The sequence below is a fragment of the Lepidochelys olivacea genome (genome assembly GCF_965140295.1).
Source record: "Lepidochelys olivacea isolate rLepOli2 genome assembly, chromosome: 11".
Lineage (NCBI taxonomy): Eukaryota > Metazoa > Chordata > Testudines > Cheloniidae > Lepidochelys > Lepidochelys olivacea.
In genome coordinates this window covers 20914822-20936395 of record NC_140421.1, presented here as the reverse complement: position 1 = coordinate 20936395, position 21574 = coordinate 20914822, and the positions used below count along the sequence as shown (strand labels likewise).

General features: G+C 39.1%; 1 protein-coding gene across 1 annotated transcript in view; it reads left to right on the top strand.

Annotated features, from left to right (window-relative positions):
• The window catches only part of LOC311528189 (von Willebrand factor D and EGF domain-containing protein-like), a 284287-nt gene that overhangs the window by 127327 nt on the left and 135386 nt on the right, over nt 1-21574 (top strand). The window contains 4 exon segments of the mRNA XM_084642898.1: nt 2133-2406; nt 6274-6483; nt 11332-11385; nt 11940-12837. Of these exon segments, the coding sequence (XP_084499024.1) occupies nt 2133-2406; nt 6274-6483; nt 11332-11385; nt 11940-12837 (1436 nt within the window).

The window sequence follows — 21574 nt, the reverse complement described above, 5'->3', positions numbered from 1 at the left end:
CTCATGGGAAAAGTGAATGAGTGCTGGAGTGTCCTTGGGAGTGGGTTGTATAGCAACAGTAAAGTACAGTATAACAGCATAGTGATAGATAAGTGTATGGCGGGAGGTGTGGAGGAGGGGGTTAAGGTTATTCTTCTGATTTAAGATTTCCACATTTGGGGCAAATATAAAAAAATACATATAGTAAAATCTTTTCCTACTGTTTAGCGGTATTTAATTTTCCACTGCTGCCTATATGACTGTCATGACATTTTTCTGAGTGTCACAAAAGCGTATCTGTTTAGGTTCAATTTTGCATTCAAGTAATTCAGCACCAGCTTAAGGCTTCCATTTAAAAATGAAGACATTTTGCAAGTCTGACATTTTACATGATCTATGACATGACCTAACTGAAGGACTCCCACTGACTTCAATAAGAGTTGGATTGGGCTCCCATAGTCTATACACATTAATATGAATGAGTAGTTCCATTTCTGTGAAAGACAGTTATGTACCTGTGTTAAGAGAGTTTTATGTATTTAAATGATAGACCAGCAGAGTTCAGATGCAGCCACTCTCATGCACCCCCTATTTCTTTCATGACCACGCTCCTTCAAAATGCCTGCACTGAAAAAGGACTATTTGAAGGAAGTTTTGGAAGATGATTCTCAGAGTTTTCCATCTCCTTATCTCCCTCCTGTGGATATATCCATAGGAGCATATCGTTTGACATTACAAGGGATTATATGAAGTTTTTTTAATGCTCCCTTTAGTTTTAATCAGTATTTTGCCCCAGTTCTTAAATAGCGTGCTCAGAATTTATGTACCTGATTAGTAAATAGGATGAGACAAGCCCATCAAAAGTGTTATCTCATTACAGCCAACTTCGCTGAGTTTTTCAAGACCGAGTAAAATCAAATTTTATGACAATAAACAGACAGTTAAACTCTATTTTCTTGCTTTATTCCAAACTAAATACGTTTCTACAGAATGTGCTTCTCTATAAGGGGCGGGGGAGGTGAGGGAGAACTGTAAAGGAAATAGGGCTCTTTCTGAAGCAGTACTTTACAAAAACATTCCTGATCTTTATTTTCATTTAACTTTCCTGGCATAATATAGAAAATTCCAACATGAAAAATAGTAATTTATTTTCTATTAATTGTAGATTCCTAAAAATCTGTTTTAAAATGAAACACAGCTGTTTAAAAGGAAGGTGTTACCAAGCACTGCTTTCTAAAGGTGGTTAGCAATTGATCCACTCAAAGAAGTCCCTCACAATTTCCGTAAAATGCATAGCCACTGTTTCCTCCAGTTGTCAGAGCAATATATGGGACAAGAGCAAGAAGTAATTACAATGTGAGAAAACATAGGCATTTGGAAATACAAGAGAATCCACTTTTAGGTCCTAATCCTGCAGTCCTTACTCAAGCAAAATTCAGACTGGTGTCTGTGGGAAATTTGCCAGAATAACACTGGCTGACTAACAACTGCAAAATTAGTTCCACAGTGAATTCAGACAGACTGAAACTCCATTTTTAGTAGAGCACAATGAAAGTTCCAAATTACTCAACACAAGGCAGTGTGCCAGTTGCAAATCCAGTTATAGTAAAACTTATGCTTATAGTGAAGTCATTCTAAGGGGGTGGGAAATGACTTCACTTTAACAGGGTTCCAGGAGAGTCCTAACTTTTCATATGAAATGTTCACCTAGCCCCAATCAGCCTTGTAAAAGTTAGTGATTAGTCACAGAAGTTGTAATTTGAGCACTGATTTTGCTGTGAAGAATGCCATGCTGTAGAGCATCCAGTTAAACCAAAATGTATTTATTAAGTCCTGGAGGCAGGGATTATTTCCCATTTGCTTTTCTCAAATGTTTATCTTTTTCATCGATGCCTGTTGCCATAGCAGCAGCTCTTAGACAGCTAACAGCTCTCACATGAATTCTTATCCATTTCCAGCTAATAACTCCAACGGTATTAGCTTGTGTATGGTGATGAATATAGGCTTCCCCGTGTGTTAATTTTCTTTCTCCTCCAAGGCCAGCCATCATGCTGGCCTAATGAAAGAGTGTGGCTGTTGGAGTATAAACACACAGTCATGATAGGTGTACACCCGGGGTCTGAAAATCCTGTTTTTGTTTGTTTGTTGTTTAGGCGTTTTGACAATTATAAAATTGGAACCTTTCTTTTGTGCAAGAGCCTGGCCCATGTGTTTGAGGTACATGTACGACAGTGGGACTGTGGAAGCCGCCAGTATGCTGTTGCCTGCAACTGCAGTGTAGCTGCCTGGGAGGGTAATGACATCATCTTGCTAGACATGTGTAATGGTCAGTTTCAGGAAACCAGACCTCAGCTGTCCATTAAGAGCATTGGCGCATCACCTCAACGTGTCAAAATCGTGAAGTCCTATGGAGGGAAAAAAATTACCGCAGGTGGACCTTTTTTTTACATGTTGCTTTGACTTTAACTATATATTTCTGAATTAAGTAACTACTACACACACACCTATAGCCATAAGAGTGCTTACAGTGAAAGTCACAGTTATTGAGAAAACCAGACTGAGGGAAAGTGCTGGCTAACGTGTTAATATAACCAAACATAAAACAAAACATGAAACTAATAAGAGTGGATGGGCGTTACTCTCAAAGACATAGCCAAGAGTCATATGAATATTATTTGTTGTTTGTATTATGGTAGTGTCTAGCAGTCCCACGGGCACCCACTGTGCTAGGCACTGTACAATTACATAACAAAGAGATGGCCCTGAAAAACTTGTGATCTAAGTATAAGATGAAAGATCACACAATGAAGATGATCCTGCAGCACATCTGCTTTAGTACAAATTATTTACTTAGAAAGCACTACTGTGCTTTCCAGTTTGCACTTTGTATCTCTCATCCACACTGAAGATCTCTAGTCCAGGTGTTCCTTGAAATCACTGGACAAACAAGTGCAGACTGCACTAAAGAGATCCAAGCTGAGAATTTTGTCCTAAAATTTCAACATCAAGATTTATTACTAGAAAATATTCTGGGTAAGAAAGGGGCCATAAGGAGCCAAAACAATGTTAGGGTGGGGGTGGGGGTTCTGAGCTTTGGCTCTCACCATCTTCTTCTCCCTTGGAATAGATCTTGATAACATAGTTATTTAAAGTTTCTTAATTGCAGAAAGGAAGCAAAAGCAGGAAAATACTTTTCATTTCACCTTACTACTGAATACAGTATAATTACAGTTTTATTACTAGAATAATCTTTACTAGCAATATTCAAAATATATTCAAAATGTGAATCACTTTCTTTGAATTTGGAGTTATAAGGCCACATTTTGTCCTAATTTAACTTCACGTAAACCCCACTGATTCCACTGGGGTTTATATCCAACTGAGTTTCTGTGGGACATGAGTGAGGGGAAAATCTAGTCCAACCAGTGCAGAACACTGAAATAGCAGATAGTGTCCTGAGAGCAGAGATTTTAAACACAAACTCCTTTTTGAAGGAAAGTGTGTAATTAGAAGACAGTTGGCATGTGTTAGTTGAACATGGCAAAATTTTTCAGCCAAAACTTTTTTCCACCCAAAAAATGCAGATTTGGGTCAACCAAAACATTTCACAGATTCATGTCAAATTCGCTGAATTGTTTTAGTTAAAAAAAAAATCTGAACTCAAAATGTTTGGTTTCAACATGTTCAAAATGAACTGTTATCATCTGAAATGACCCTGCATTTCAAACTTTACTTCAGTTTAATTAAAATTGTTTTGAAAATCTTGAAAATGAAACATTTCATTTATACTCAAACAAAATGTTTTATTCAACCTGAAATATTTTATTTATTTATTTTTACTTTTTGGTTGGTAGAAAAAAAAAGGTAAAATATCATTTTAGACTGACCTGAAAGATTTTTTTTTTTTTTGGACTGGCAGCAAACACTTAAAAATCAGTTACTCACATAGATCTATGTTAGTTTCAAAAAGGTAACTGAGGTAACTATAGCTCTGTTTCAACTAGCAGCTGTCCTGGCCTACAAATTAAATTAAAAATTAAGGAAATACAAACTTATAAGCAAGATTCAAGTATAGTGAATCATTCCACCATTCACTTGTGTAACACTACAGAAATTTGCTTCTTAAAATATACTTGCTTTTTAAATTTCTTATCTATGAAAGTAAGAAATTAATAGGCTAAATCCTGCTTTCCTTACTCAGGGGGACTAACATCCAAACAGAACTGAGCCTAGCGCATGGGCACTATGCAGACACCCTCACATGATTCTGTAGCTTGTACTAGCCTTGATGTGCATTATCCCATGTGTAAGCGGGGGAATAGTCCCGCTATTGTGGGGAACTTTCCTGGCTTCTGTACTACCCTGGTGAAGTAGGCTAGCGAAAGGATCTGAGTCCTCGCTCCCACTTCCTTTACCCAGTGGCCTCCCTGCCCTTGAGAACTCCCCTTCCACTCTCCTGTCTGGCAGAGTCCTCGTAACCCCAACAAGGCTGGGCCCAGGATTCCTGGGGGGCTCGACCCCCAACCCTGCTGTGGTCACCGAGGACAGGGGCTAGGGTGTCCCTACTCCGGGGTACTCTCTCTGCACTGGGCACTTCTCTGACCCACTGACCATTACATACAATTTAAAGCAAATGCAAGTTATTTAATCAACAATTAATTTTAAAAAGAATAAGAAAAAATGGGAAAGGTTAAAGGAAACACATCACCCCGCTCTGTGGCAGGGAACTTCACAAACAGTGTCTCTGGAATGTCAGGGCGGTTCACAGTCTGTTCCTTGTAAGTCCCCGGCCTTCTTCTCAGGCCCTGGCTGTGCTGCAGGGATGCTGTGGGTTGGACACTTGCTCTGGTGGTGGCCACACGCTCTCAGGCTCTAAGTGGTAGGACCCTTCTGCCCAGTGTCGCCCCCGCCCTGTCAGGGTTATGATCCAAGCCTGACCTGCAGAGCCTCTTCGCTGAGGCATCTCCCTGGGCTGGGCCCGCTGCCCAGGATCCAGCCCCAGCTGCACCACTCTGTCTCTGCACTGCTGCTCTGCCTCTAGCTCCCTGGGCTGTTTCTTTGGCCCCTCTGCCTCTGGTTGCTACAGCTCTGCTCCCAGGACAGGTCTGCTCTGCAGGCTGCTTCTGTGACTCTGCTCCCAGCACTGACCTGCTTTCTGGGCTGCTTTTCTGGCCCCTCTGGCTCTGGTTGCTGCAGCTCTGCTCCCAGGACAGGGTCTGCTCTCTCTGGGCTGCTTTTCTGGTCCCTCTGGATCTGGCACAGCTCTGCTCCCCAGCTTAGCTCGGGCCCCTGCTTTCCCCTTAGCTGGGCCCCACTCTGTCTGACCCAGGCAAATCCAGCTCATACAGGGGACGGGACCTCCCTGGCCTCCTGACTCCCTGATTAGCCTGCTCGCCCTGTCATTTAGGCTGACCTGCAGCATTGGCCTCTCCCCATTGTTCCTGGGGGCTGTCAGTCTCAGGGTCCTGATTCCCTATCGACCCTTCCCCCTTTTTAATACTGGGAGCTAGCAACTAAAACACCCCCACTGACTGTTAGTAAGAGGGTAGCAGTCCCCTTACACACGCTATGCTCTGGGCTCTGGTAGCTCCTCCTCCTCCTGTGTCACTGAAGTCAGTGGAAGTTCTGCCACTGATGTCAGGGGAGAAATATGAGGGTGTCACATGAGCCAAATTGTGTGCTGGTTGTGTGACATGGACAAATTTCCCTCGGGGGCTAAGGTCAAAATTTTCAACAGTGGGTACTGATTTTGGGTTGAAGTGCTTTTTGGCTTGAAGTGCATTGAGTTTCAGAAGTGCTAAGCAACCACAGCTCCAGCTGAAATCAATGGGGGTTGCAAGTTCTCAGCATGTCTGGAAAATTCAACAGTTTTCAAGAGGGAAGAAAGCTATTTTCCATACTTAGCAATTTATCGAAAAGAAACAATTTCCCAGGCAAAAACACAGGGGTGGTCTTATCATGGTGACAGCTTCAAAAATTAGCTGGTAACTTACCAATGGGAAAATGTCAGTGAATGTAATTATTAATTTAAAAAAGGAAGGCGCTTGTGTGGGTTTATATTTATATGATGCTATCAGATATTAGTACCAAAAACTCTGAAAGCATCATTGTAAATAAAACCGACAGCATCATTGTAAAATAAATGTTTACAGAGTGTCTAAGTGGCATTAAATTACCAACTGCATAGCCAACTTCCTGCTTTGATTTTTTTTGCGAGGGAGGGAACACACTTTTTTTATTACAGAAGAAACTTGCTAATGGATTAAATTCACTGGGTTTTTTCTGCCTCTTCAGATCATCTTCCCTTCAGGAGCATTTGTTCGAGCTGATGTAAGTGAGTGGGGAATGAGTTTGACAGTCAGGGCGCCAAGCATCGATTTTAACAGCACCAGAGGTTTGTGTGGCATCTTTGATGGGAACAGTCATAATGACTTCCATAACACCAGCGGGAGTCCTTTACTATCACACCAAAGTAACATGCCTGAGGAAGACTTCATAGAAGAGTGGAGGTACAGAGCTAAAGGATTCCAAACCTAAAAGTCATACTGTAACATCGTTTAAAGGGGTGTCTATACATTTACTTCATTACATGGTCTTTTAATGACCTGAAAAAGAGCTCTGCCTAATCTGTCAAAGGAGGGCTAGAGGTCCATTATCACCACAAACATAACGAAAGCTTATTTTTCAGTCTGTACACTACACATAAGAAGCTCTTTTACTGAGAGAGACGTGTTATATTCACGAGAGATATCATGTTAACAGCTGTGTTAAGATCCCACTCAGCTGTTAAAAAACGCAGTTCTCACCCACTCTGAAAAATGTAGATAACTGACAATAGGGATTAATTAAGTGTTTGGTATTTCCCTTGTTCTTTTATTCCTGAAAACTAATTACAACATGTGACTATACAATTAAATATTACATTTTGACAAAGAGTGGCAATAAATGTAGCATGCTAAAACTTAATATCTATTCAGTTAAAAATAATGGGACATTTGAAACTCTTGCTTTCTAAGAGAGAGAGTCTGGAACATGGATTCTGATCCCTTTCCATATCAGGGACTTCCATTGCCCCATATTTTAATTCCCGAATCCAAACATAGCCTTATAGTTCTGGGTCCAGGTCATTTCAAAACCTGAATGGAACTACTCTGCAGTGTTTGATTGGTTGGTGATTAACTATTTTCAGGGCAGCGGCTATTACAAAATTTGGTCCAAAATAAAAATATGATGAAGACCTCTGTCCTTGTGAGGTGCCCACCAGGAGAAATATTGCAAGATCAGCTGATGACATGAGATTTCCATCCTTTGGGACTGGAAGAACAGCAGGGCTGGCTCTAGGCACCAGCTAAGGAAGCTGGTGCCGGGGGCGGCAAATCAGAAGGGGCAGCGCTCCGGCGCTCTTGGGGCGGAACTCCTTCCTCGGCGGCCCTTCGGCAGCGGCACTTTGCTTTATTTTTTTCTTCTTCAGCGGCACTTTGGCGGCAGCTTTTTTATTTTTTCTTCTTCGGCGGCCGCTTGTTGTTGTTGTTGTTGTTGTTTGTTTCGCTGCTTGGGGAGGCAAAAAAGGTAGAGCCGGCCCTGAAGAACAGTTCAGGAAATGTGGCACAGTTGAATCTGAACCCAAACCCTAACGCTTATTTCTGCCTCAGATCTGAACCCTAGTCTAGCTAATCCTGATTCTGCACCCTGTCAGTGCATCCAGCACCCATCTCTGTTGTAACTAGAAAAGACTTCAAAGCTATTGACTTTTAGGAAATGAACACGCAATTAAACTGTATTCAACTTACATAAAATCAGCTGAAGCCATTAATCATCCTAATTTAGTTGATGAGTATTTTGAGCTGTAGTTGTGAGCAGCACATACAAGACTCAAAGTTAGAGGCACTCAGTTTCCTTTATATTAATCCATAGAATAGTGGCTAAATCCCCTGGGTTTTAATCTTTTGGGGACTTATCCATTTCCTAGATGTAGATGTGGGTACTGGGGGGTTACTTAGGTGGAAGGAAGGATGGTTTTCGAGACTACAAGAACGGGAAATCTGGGACTCCTGGCAGGAGTCATAGATTCATAGATGCTAAGGTCAGAAGGGACCATTATGATCATCTAGTCTGACCTCCTGCACAACGCAGGCCACAGAATTTCACCCACCCACTCCTGCGAAAAACCTATTCCCAGCATTCCCAGCTTTCCTCCTTTCTTGTGGGAACTTGTCTAGCTCTCTTGGGTTGTAGCTCCAACATGAACCACTAGTCCCTGTTACTGGATGCCAACCCACTCCTCAGAACAAAATGGCAACAGGCTGGCAAGAGGTGGGTAAGCTATCTACAGCTAAGAGAGTGACTGGAGAATTTGTAGTAGCTCTGTGTGGGAACCAGCAGCCAATGGAAGATACAGTATTCAGGGGAACTTTACATTCTTTGTCCACTTGGAAAGGAGAAGAGCTTTCCAGCACTTGTCAGGGACTAGGACGAGACCTTGTTGTGCTCAAGAAAGGCGGGTGAAACTCCTTTTGGGGGAGAGGGACTGGTGACAAATATAACTTTTGCTGTAGACCCTAAGTAAATAAAAATAAGGACTCTAAGAATCAAGGCCATAATCCAAAACCAACTAAAGTCAATGGAAAGACTCACATTATCTTTAAAGAACATTGGATCAGGCCTTATAATACACCCACAGAAAAATTGCAAAATAGGGAGTAAAACCTGTATGCTGATTTCCCTGCTTTTGTTTTTAATTTAATTTTAGACAACAAATTAGTACTTTAGACTTTAGGACTCTCCAGCACCAGAAGCTAGTTGGATCATTCACCACCTGGCAATTCAGTTCTCTCCCTGGCTGCAACTTCTTTAAAAAAGCTGCAGGGCTCAGGATGGCACAGAGCTCTTTAAACGTCAACTTTTCCAATTGGCAACTTTACACATAAAATTGCATCCAACCCTCCAAGCCTTTAAAAGAGCATCCTTACCAATAAGGAATAGAAGTTCTATGACATGCAATTCCCATAGCAGCTCCTGATCAGAGAGCAGCAAACATGCTCTTTCCTTTTATTTTCAAGAGTAACACTGAATAATTTTTCTGAGAAAATGTTGAGTTGTGCCTAAACTTTTCAATTTTCCCTAAGGAAAATTACAATGAAACATTTAGTTTCATTTCAGGTAAACCCAAATTGAAACATTTCATTGAGTTTTGATTTGACATTAATCTCTGAATCTGTTGGAGCTTCTGTGCATGGAAGTTGCAGTTCGGGTCTCTCAGGCTTCCTTTCTCTCCTTTGAGTCAGTCTCCCTGGTCAGACTAAATCTCCCACAGTGAACCATGGTCATAGGACTCCCATGAGACTCTTCAAGCTTTCAGCCAGAGGGAGATATACCATGATATATCACTAGAGATGTAGTCTTGCCTGTACTGGGGAATGGGACATGAGACACCCAAATTACAACTTCCAAGAGGCACCGCAGTGGATCAGATGGATGCAGAGAATAATGTAGACTCAAACAGAAACAAAACAGTTCATTTCAGATTGGCAACCAAATTAAATGTTGAAATGGAACATTTTGACATATCTTAATAAAAATTATTGAACTTGTCATTTGCATTAAAGTTTCAATAGTTCAACATTACATCCTGAATCAGGATGAAATCAAATGTCAAAATATCAGAATTTCCTACTGGATGAAAATTCCATTTTTCTTTTAGCTCTAGAAATAATTGCCTTTGAGTTTAAGGTTTCTGTGAGCACCTCTAAAAATTCTGCTGCATTAGTTAGGTTAGGTGTCTTTAAAACTCAGATGATATTAGGACTCTTTCCTCTTAGCCAGCCTCACTTGTGGGTGATGCTTCCATGCAGCACAAGGGAAGGTGTCTGGCAAGCATCCAGTTGGAAGTTAAAGCTCTCATTGCCCTTTTCAAAAAGAACAATAAGTAATTTCAACATCCCCTCTCTCAAGGAAACACATCCTATTGTCTTAGACTGTATGAAAGCTAATTTTGAGTGCATAATGGCTGTTATATTTACCAGTTCAGTCAGAGCAGTAACTCAACATCTAGCTCAGTGTCATTAATTTGAAAAATTCTAGGATTATGAAAACCTCAAATCAAATTGTGTTCTGTTGTATCTGCTCATTTTGCAAAATATTTAATAGAATGCCAAACTCATATATCATACCTAGAAGGGGACCTCTTGAATAGCCAATAACGGTTCCCTTTTCCTCTGTCACTCTGATAACTTCGTAAAAATTTTAGTATTGTATTAGTGTCTATATAATCATTCTATTGTATGTACTGCTTTCAATGGATGAACTGGATAAGATAACCCTGTCCCCACAGCAGTACCAGACCTCTTTTGAGGTTCCGAAATTTTGGTGCACTCTTTTTTATTTTCCTGAACTTCTAGGTTTAGCCTGGGTTGGGAAGCAGAATTACCAAAATACTTCAAGAAATTTTGTTTCTCTCATATGTCAAGTCCAACAAAAGATTGGGGCAGGAACTGTATCTTACAAAACTATAAAGCTCCAAGAACTCTCCTGATGCTGTATAAATAACATCACAAGAAATTCTGTTCTCATGAGACTTACAGCCAAACTTTAATTATGGTTGCTTATTCAAACTGAAACTCTCTAGAATTACCCCCTCATTACTGCTGGACTAAATTAAGGAAGGAATGTAATTAGTTTTGTCTTATGTGATGCCACATCTTTGTGATCAATAAGATATAGTTGTGTGTGTCAATGACAGGAAAGTTCAAATAAAAGTTGTTCCCTTACATTATAATAATGAAATATAGCACACCACACAAATGTTTTTGAAAGGAGTAACATTTTTAAAAGGCAAAAATATGAATGCACTAAATCAGAAGGGAGAGAAGGTGTTGTTTAATAATTAGAGCAGGGAGTGCTAAATTAATACAAGGGTTTAAAATGAATTTTTTGAGCTATATTCATCCTTAGTGTAATTCCCCTGGCTTCAGTTGAGTTATATAGGAATATATCAGACATCTTATGTAAAAAAATGATAATATGCATTTTCTGAAAAATGTGTCCTTTAAAATAATTCTGTAAATTGAAGTCATGCAAGTAGGCACTGATCCAGCAAAGCACTTAAGCACATGCTAGCGAATAGCCCCATTGCATCCGTATAGTGCAATTCAGGAAGGGTCATGCAAAGGTGGCTGTAAAACCGCTGAAACTATTCACATGCTTAAAGTAAAGAACATGCTTAAATGTTTTGCTGGATTGGGACCCTATGTCCCCGAGACTTCAGAAAAAAAAGTTGATTTAATGCTGTGGACCAGTTTGTTGAAAGCTGTTTATTTTTTCCCCCAATCTCTTTATTTTTATTTCTTTAATCAGATACCCACAGGGAAAAGTTTATTTGACAAGACTCCACCAATCGTTCCCCTCTATTCGACATTGGTGAGGCCTCATGTGGAGTACTGTGTCCAGTTTTGGGCCCCACACTTCAAGAAGGATGTGGATAAATTGGAGAGAGTCCAGCGAAGGGCAACAAAAATGATTAGGGGACTGGAACACATAAGTTATGAGGAGAGGCTGAGGGAGCTGGGATTGTTTAGCCTGCAGAAGAGAAGAATGAGGGGGGATTTGATAGCTGCTTTCAACTACCTGAAAGGGGGTTCCAAAGAGGATGGCTCTAGACTGTTCTCAATGGTAGCAGATGACAGAACAAGGAGTAATGGTCTCAAGTTGCAGTGGGGGAGGTTTAGATTGGATATTAGGAAAAACTTTTTCACTAAGAGGGTGGTGAAACACTGGAATGCGTTACCTAGGGAGGTGGTAGAATCTCCTTCCTTAGAGGTTTTTAAGGTCAGGCTTGACAAAGCCCTGGCTGGGATGATTTAACTGGGAATTGGTCCTGCTTCGAGCAGGGGGTTGGACTAGATGACCTTCTGGGCTCCCTTCCAACCCTGATATTCTATGATTCTATGATCTCTGAAGGGGAGAAAAGGAAAAATTACTGCAGATGTCAGAAGGAGCACACTCTATCTCTGCACTCTGTAACTACACTAAATGCCTTTCAGAGTTCTTTTCCACAATCTCTAGGCTGCCATTATGATAATGTGGATTATACTTCTGCAATCCCACATCTAGATGTTACATCAGAATATGTCACTCGCTTAGAAATAGAATCTACTTTAAGAAGTGATGGGAAATTGTTGGCCAAAGCATTTGATCAAAGATATCTGCCTAAATCAGTCAAAAAGCGAGATAGCCACGATAGCAGATTAAAACAATACGCACAAAAAGTTTCCTTGAAAAATCAAAAAAACAACAGTTTTATTAACTCTACTAAACCAGAAGAAGTGCTAGATAGAGCAAAAAGGCAAGAAGACTCTTCTGAATACTTACCTTTTTATCCATTTCAAAATGAGACTCAAAAGGACTTGGAAAGCTTTGCATATTTTTTCCCAGAGGATTACTTAGAAGGGATTCAGCCGAAAGTTCAGTCAATATGGCCTACTCCAGGTGGCCTAACCTCAACCAAAGCCTTGGAGATCTGTCAGCAGGTTCTTGCTAATTCCACTATTGGCTCCATCTGTAAAGACATCCTTGGGAGACAGCTGGATAAGGCAATTGATATGTGCCTTTTAGATCTGCAACTCAAGGATGACCTGGCGTGGGAAGGTGCAATGATAGCGTTTTTGGAAAATGAGTGTGAAAGAAAAGTGCTAGAAAATAGAACTAAGCTGTTTCATACAGCAAATGGGTTACTTGCCACTCACGAGGAAATACTCACAGCTCTCAGGTGTCCCAATTTCTGTAATGGCAACGGACAGTGCACAGAATGGGGGTGCCGATGCTTTGAAGACCACAGTTCCTATGACTGTAGCATTGCCAAGAGTGAGTAAAACATTCTGTTTGTTCCTATTCTGCCCATCTTCTTATGGTATTAGAGTTATTAGGTGAAACATCTGCACAGAGTTGTTTGCTCTTCAAATAGCTTTACCAGTAAATTATTTGATGAATTAGTAATCAGTGCTTTGACCTTGAAAAGCTGAACAAAATATCTTGTTGGCTGGTCTTTTGCTTTTTTACCTCAGTAACATTTTAAAAATGGATTTTAGAAGCCCCTTAACAAATTGGTTTTACAGAAGTGATTTTCTTTACATCTGATCTGTCACCTGCACACTGACAAACACACTGCTGCCAAGAATGAGGGTCCTGCTAATACTGTGGTCGATACACAGGCTAGCACTGCATAGATGGCTCTTTCTTCTTTACTATTAGAAAATAAAATTTGTAAATGAATTTCAAATGTTACAGTAATCCAAAGCAGCTAAAGGAATAAGTAATGTTTGCAAAGTTAAATGACCATGTAACTGGCTATGGGATCAATGTTAGCCTCAGATACGTTCACAGGGCTTATATAGACGTTGCTTGGTGTTAACATGCATCTGTGGACATAATTTGGCCCAAAGGTCCTGATTACACAAACATTTATGCACATACTTACATTCAGGCACATAAGTAGCCCCTTGAAGTTTATGGGTTTGATTCTCATTTAACCTCAGGCCTCTCAGTGTAAATGAGGAACCATTGTGCTAATGTGACTACTTACAGTGCTTGAAGATACGCGTGTGCATAAATGTTTGCAAGATAGAGTTATACTTTGGAAATTTAAGCTCCGATTCAGCAGTTTGTTCAAGCACATGCTTAAACTTAGGAATGCAAGATCTAAGCACATAAGTGCATTTATGAATAAGGATGAGAAGACTCATGTGCTTCAAGTTAAGCACGTACTTAAGTGTTTTGACTTAATGTAATGCAAACATGAAAACTTTTTTTTATTTGTGGAAATGCTGGGCTAATAATATTTACACAGTAGTTTACTGAACAACTTTTGCTTGTTTAAGCAGAGGGTTTTTTCAGTTATTTACCCAGCTGATACAATATTAATACATTATTATGTTTGGTGCATAATTTATTTGCTGAATTTTGCAAAGTTTTCCTGACCAAATGTTTCATGTCTTTTTCTATTTTGCCCAGCTTCAATTGATGTGGGGAAATTGTTTTGAACAGATTTTTTCCTATGGATAAAATTCAAGAGAGAGAGAGGGAGGTTTTTAGAAGTCCCTTCTGGTTTTTCAGTCAGCAGTGCTACCTATCAAGTAATAAATGATGGTAGCAGTTATATATGGCTTTATTTGGCAACATTGCTTTGACTGCTAACAAGCAGCAGACTAGAGAAAAGAGCCTGAGACAGCACAGAATGGAAAAAATTGAAAACAAAAATGCACATCAGTTGCTGCAAATACAAACTGATAGACATCCCTGTGTATTGACTGTTTGATTTGGGGCTCAATCAAACTCCAGAGGGTGTTTTCTCAATAATTCCTCCCTTTGGGGACTTTAGTTTATTACTCTAATAAGTTCAAAATACTACAGATCTTCCATCTAGCCTTCCTAGTTGTCCCACGCCCTTGATGCAGGATTCATAATCCTGTTGCTGCAAAGGCACGCTCCTCCTCCTCCTCATAGGTTCTCCCCCAGACCTTCCACCTTGAAGTTCAGTTTCTCGGCCTAGGCCTCCTCATTGGCTCTTCACTAGCTTTTCTTAAATAAAAGTCTGCACTCCCTGAAGTTTTTCCCCAAATGTCGACAGGCTACCCTTTTATCTTCCAGAAGGTCTGTTTCTTAGTCACATGCCTCCCCACCCTCCCCCATCACATGCGCCTTTTACTCCGTCCTGGGTTAAACTTGGCACATTTGGCTGAGCTGTAGCACCTTAAAGGGCCAGTTCACACTGTGGCAGTTTGGAAAATGTAACTCTCATATCCAGTTTGCTACTGAACATGAATTCACTATCCTAGGTATAAAATTAACATTCATATCATCATCGGTGTTTCTAAAAAAAAACCCACAGAAGGACATTTTCTGTTACCACTTCCCCAGGCACCTTTCTCAGAATTTCATCACATTTCATTTAAAAAGAAACACACTGAAGCTCTTTCAGTTAAACCATGTATACTTTATATTCTGTCAACCTAAATATTTCTTCTGCAGTTTCAGTTGGATATAGGATTCTTCTTACCTGTTAACACCACACTGCAACAAAACACAGCTCCTGTGTTCCTTCCAAAAGGTGGACTGAAGTGGATGATGTGATCCGTATATATTGCATATATGTAAGAAAGAATGGCCACACTGGGTCAGACAAATGGTCCATCTAGCCCAGCATCCTCTTCTCTGTAAGTGGCCAATGTCAGATACTTCGGAAAGAATGAACAGAACAGAGCAATTATCAAGTGATCCATCTCCAGCGCCTGGCAGTCATAGGCTTAGGGACACCCAGAGCACGGGGTTGCATCTTGATCTAATAGCCATTGATGGACTTATCCTCCATGAACTTATCTAGTTCTTTTTTGAGCTCCGTTATAGGTTTGACCATCACAACATCCCTTAGCAATGGGTTCCACAGCTTTACTATGCGCTGTGTGAAGAAGTACTTCTTTTTATTTGTTTTAAGCCTGCTGCCTATTAATCTCATTGAGTGACCCCTGGTTCTTGTGTTATGTGAAGGAGTAAATAATACTTCCTTATTCACTTTCTCCACACCACTCATGAATTTTATAGACCTCTATCATATCCCCCTTTAGTCATCTTGTTTCCAAGATGAACAGTGCCAGTTTTTTTAATTTCTCTGCATATGGAAGCTGTTTCATACCCTTAATCCTTTTTTTTGTCCTTCTCTGTACTTTTTCCAAATCTAATATATGTTTTTGAGATAAAGCTACCAGAACTGTATCCAGTATTCAAGGTATGGGCATACCATGGATTTATATAGTGGCATTATCATATTTTCTGCCTTATTATCTATCCATTTCCTAATGGTTCCTAACATTCTGTTAGCTTTTTTGACTGCTGCTGCACATTAAGCAGATATTTTCAGAGAACTATCCACAATGACTGCACGATCTCTTTCTTGAGTGGTAACAGCTAATTTAGACCCCATCATTGTGTGTGGATAGTTGGGATTATGTTTTCCATTGTGCATTACTTTACTTTTATCAACATTGAATTTCATTTGCAATTTTCTTGCCCACTTACCCCAGTTTTGTGAGATCTTTTTGTAACTTTTCACAGCCAGCTTTGGATTTAACTATCTTGAATCATTTTGTATCACCTGCAAACTTGGCACCTCACTGTTTACCCCTTTTTCCAGATCATTCATGACGATGTTGAACAGCATACACCCCTGGAGGACCCTCAGATCCCTGGGGAACCCACTATTTACCTCTCTCCATTCTGAAATCCGACCATTTATTCCTACCCTTTGTTTCTTGTCTTATTGATCCATGAGAGGACCTTTCCTCTTATCCTATGATTGCTGACTTTGCTTAAGAGCCTTTGGTGAGGGGCCTTGTCAAATGCTTTCTGAAAATCCAAATATACCATATCCACTGGATCATCCTTCTCCACAAGTTTGTTGACCCCCTATAAGAATTCTAATAGATTGTTGAGGCATGATTTCCCTTTACACCAGCCATGTTGACCCCTCCCCCAATAAATCATGTTCATCTATGTATCTGATCATTCTGTTCTTTAGTATAGTAAATAGTGCTTCCTTCTGCAACCTCCTCTGCTGTACATTTCTCATTTGCAACTAAGGGTATGTCTATTCTACCCGCCGGATGGGCAGGCAGCGATCGATCCAGCAGGGGTGGATTTATCGCATCTAGTCTAGACGTGATAAATCAACTCCCAAGCACTCTCCCATCGACTCCTGTACTCCACCGGCGTGAGAGGCACAGGCACAGTCGATGGGGGAGCAGCAGCATTCGACTCACCACGGTGAAGACACCGCAGTGAGTAGCTCTAAGTACATCGACTTCAGCTATGTTATTCCCAGTGTAGACCAGGCCTAAGAGCCTGGATCATATTTTTTACCTAATTAACATTTATAAAGTGCTTTGAAATCCATGGACAAAAACAACTATAGAAGTGCAAAGTACATCTTTTATACAAGAAATTGTCTAAAACATTTTATTGCAGGCATCCATCTTGGGGTGCTTTATAGTTACACAAGCTAGAGAGGGCAAAGGAAAGACACAAAAATGGGGGAGAATCAAACTAAAAAGGAGTAAATATCGCTAAAGTGAGTCACTACTGCACATTTTTCTTTGAAAAAAGAAAAATCCTTAACAAATGAAAACAAGCAGATGCAGCTGACCTGGGGAACCTTTAACATTTGCTTTTTTCCATTTTCCACAATACCAGTGAGATTATACATGCTGCCTTCTGAGAAACAGCAAGCAGTTTCTTTGGACTTAAAGCAACAGTCGGCCACAAAATACCGATATACCCAATCCATAGACATCCAATAGCTACTCACATCAACAGAAAAAAAGTTAAAAACAAACAGCTACACAACACAGTCTTACTAGGTGTGGTCAAACTATTAATTGCAAATAACTTATCTGAAAAATTTAGCATTTTTTTTCATTTGTGAATTGCTTGCCAGCAGATTGATTTTAGACCCTACTTGTCTATGGATCATCCCTGGTCCCCTGTGAAGCCTTTTTGAAGGGTTTAATGCCTGAATACTGGTATTCATATGAAGAATTGTCATTTCCCAAACATTAATATGAACAAAAATCTTTTTGCATGAATATTTACAAATACTGTATACACAGGGACACAAACATGACTGAACCAAGAGCTGTTTCATATTTAAAAATCTGTTCACCCACTGGTTGGCAGTATTTTGTATGCTCCTAGCTATTCTTACAACCTGAAACTAAAGCTGTTTGAAATTTTTCATTCAAAACTTTTTTATATATTTATTTAATTTATTTATTTTTAAACAAAAATGGCTTTTTTTCTTTTTTGGGGGGGTCAAAATGGAAATTTCTATGGGGAATGCTCATTTGCCATTCATTTTTTATTTTCATTGAAAAACTGAAACTCTCAATTTTTTTAGTTTTTGATTGCCAAAAACCAAATATATATCTCTATATAGAGGTATATAGATGTCAGCTGAAGATGTGCAGTCTGGGACCACCAAAAGCAAAAAAAATATTTAAAGCCTGAAAAATGTAGGTTTTCAGCCAACATTTTTGGGAGGGGAGAGTTTGTTGAAGAAAAGAGAGACATTTTCAGTTTCTCAATGAATATCTTTGAAGAAACATTTTGGCAAAAATGAAAATTTTTATTTTCATTTCAGTTTCTCACAGCGACAGAAAATATTTCTCGATCAGTTCTACCTTAAACATAACTCTAGTTATAGCAAGCAACTAGAATTGGTCACATAGCACAGCTTGTGAAGCAGTTCACAGAATTCATGTCTGTTTTCACACACACAATTTTCTGGAACATTTTTACCTTTGGGGTTGTGAATATCTATATTTGGTCTCTTCCCAAAAGTGATTTAAAGAACATGTTGACAAAGTCCTTTGGGCTTTTTCAGTTATGGGATGAGTACAAGGAATATATGTTTTCGCTAGTGCTGAATCAGACTACAGAGAAATGGCTCATACTGTAGTTTCAAGTTTTGCATAAAGATAGTCCTTTCTGAGGACTGAAATCTTTGTTTGGGTTGAGGAACATACTGTTGAAAATTACTTCTGAACATGTTCATGGCCACTGCTAAGACTTTAGCAAAGACTAATGATTAAGGAAATCTTAATTTTTGCATAAATTTCCTAAATTTTGAGTGCTTTGCAACCTTAATAATGTTCTTTTCATGTCGTTTTGTTTGTGTGTAACATATACATATTGCATTCAGTCTTACTCCCACTGAACTCGGTGTCAAAAACACAATTACATCGATAGCAAGATTTGGCTATAATTGTTATTAAAAGCAATGGGAGCAAGTTTGGGCCCCCAGTTATCCACAACAAAAGACTGTTAAATCCTTTGCTTCTCTGTTTCTATTTTCTTCAAATATAGCTGGTATATGAGTTTTCAGGAAGATTTAAAGTTTGAAGAGGTAGGAACAAACTGATTTTTAGCTACAGGGAATAAAAGAAATATTAGATAAATGTCAAAAGTCAAATCAATGTAATATTTTAATGACTTAACTCATGTTTCCCATTTTTCAGAACTTTTCTCCTTTGTCTTCAGATGAATTCTATAATTTTTCAAGCTTAATTAATTTTTAAGCGAAATTTATAGGGGAGAAAAAATGGGCCTTTGCAATGGAAGTTGGTTGCAATCTTAAATATGTAGAGGCTACTTCATCTCCACAATATTCATAGATTACAAGGCCAGAAGGAACAAATGTGATCATCTAGTCAGACCTCCTCTTGATGCAGGTTATAGGACTTCCTGGAATTAATTTCTGTTTGAACTAGAGCATTGGTTGATAAACATAATAGCACTGAAGTAATCTATTTGGACTTCTTTAAGGTGTTTCACTTGCTACCACACATTTTGATTAAAAAACCTAGAAAAATATAAAATTAAGATGGTACACATTACATGGAATAAAAGCTGGCTATTTGATAGGTCTCAAAATGTAATTATAAATAGGGAATCATCATTGAGTGAGTGTGTTTCTAGTGGGGTCGGTCCTGCAAGGATCTGTTTTAGGCTATATGCTATTTAACATTTTTATCAATAACCTAGAGGAAAATAAAGTCATCACTGATAAAGTTTGCAGATTGCATAAAAACTGGGGAAGTGGAAAATAACGAAGAGGACAGGTCACTAATATAGAGTGATCTAGATCACTTTGTAAACTTGATGGAAACAAACAATATGCATTTTAATACAGCTGAATGTACTAAATACATACATCTAGGAACAAAGAATGTAGGTTATGCTTACAGGACAGTGGATTCTATCCGGGATGCAGTAACTCTGAAAAAAATCAGAGGGATGGATATGGACAATCAGCTCCCACTGACATTTATACTGTGGCCAAAAGAGATAATGCCACCCTGAGATGCAAACAGGGGAATCTTGACTAAGAGGAGAGAGGTTATTTTACCTCTGTATGTGGCACTGGTACGACTGCTGCTGAAATACTGTGTCCAGTTCTGGTCTTATTCAAGAAGGATGTTGATAAATTGGAGAAAGTTCAGAGAAAAGCCACAAGAATGATTAAAAGGATTAGAAACCCTGCCTTATAGCAATAGACGTAAGGAGCTCAATCTATCTAGCTCAACAAAGAGAAGGTTAAGGGCTGAATTAATTACAGTCTATAAGAACCTACATGGGCAACAAATATTTAATAATGGACTGTTCAGTCAAGCAGATAAAGTTATAAACTAATCCAATGGCTGGAAGATGAAGGTAGACACATTCAGACTGGAAATAAGGTGTAAATTTTTAACGGGGAGAGTAATTAACCATTGGAAAAATTTGCCAAGAGTTTTGGTGGATTCACCATCACTGATAATTTTAAAATCACAATTGGATGTTTGTTCTAAAATAAATGGTCTAGAATTTGTTTTCGGGAAGTTCCATGGCCTGTGTTATACAGGAGGACAGACTAAATGATCATGATGGTCCCTTCTGGGTTTGCCATCTATGAACCTATGAAATTAATGTGTTTAGTATAAACGTGCCAAAGTTAATGTTGTTTGAACCTTCACTTTTACAGTCACTGACTTTATGATTTAATCTGTACTTGCTTAACATTGCAGCGACACAAAGCTTTTTTTTTTTTTTTACATTTAATGGACAAAAATGTTAAGAGAAGATTGTGTTTGTCATAAAACTAGGCTTGGAAGGATTTGATTTTTATCAGTAAACATAAGTATATGTGAGTTTCACTGTGCACACACAAACTAATGAAAGAGTATATCCATTGATAATAATTGAAATTTACAGATAGGCCAAATGATGAAATGCTGCTTGAGAACTTATTAGAGTTTGATTTAAGGCTATTTGCTTTGAATATTTTGACATGAGGCTAACAATTTATGTTTTTATTATTATGAAGCTTTAGCTTTTTGAATCTCATCATCTACTACTGCCATTAAATAATTGTCTAACCACCCCCAAAATTTCCTGCAACTGTGAAAATTTAAATCAATAAAAATAGAAAAAAATGCATAAAAATTAACATTGCTATTATCCATCAAAATTATTTTAAAAATAAAAATTAAATTCTGCCAAGCCTGCATTAAACCTATTCACAGAGATGAGTGCTATAGTGTCACACAGTAAAGGGAGCAATTTAAACAGCAATACTGTTTGTTAAACAGCAGTTATAATATTATCTTCAGTTCTCAGAACTGAGTATCTCTCTATCTTTTTATCTCAACTCTTCTAAGATATCAAGGGTGAACTCCTGGCCCCGCAGAAGTCAATGGGAGTTTACAGTGGAAAAATCCCAATGACATCAGTAGGGTCAGGCTTTCGCACCAGAAAACACTCCTAGTAGCAAAGAACTAAAATACCCCCACACCAGTAAAGATGTATATGCTAATAAAAACAGTATGAACCAACTGACTTGCAAGTCATGCATGCCTAATTCTAGCTTGTACAGGAACACTTGTACAGTCACTCGTGGACAAGGACAAACAGCATAAGCCTCAGATTTCAATACACTCGTTTAGAGAATAAAAGGTGTAGAAGTTAAGGAAGAGGAAAGAATGGAATGGGGTTTCTGTAGGAGAAAGTACAAAGT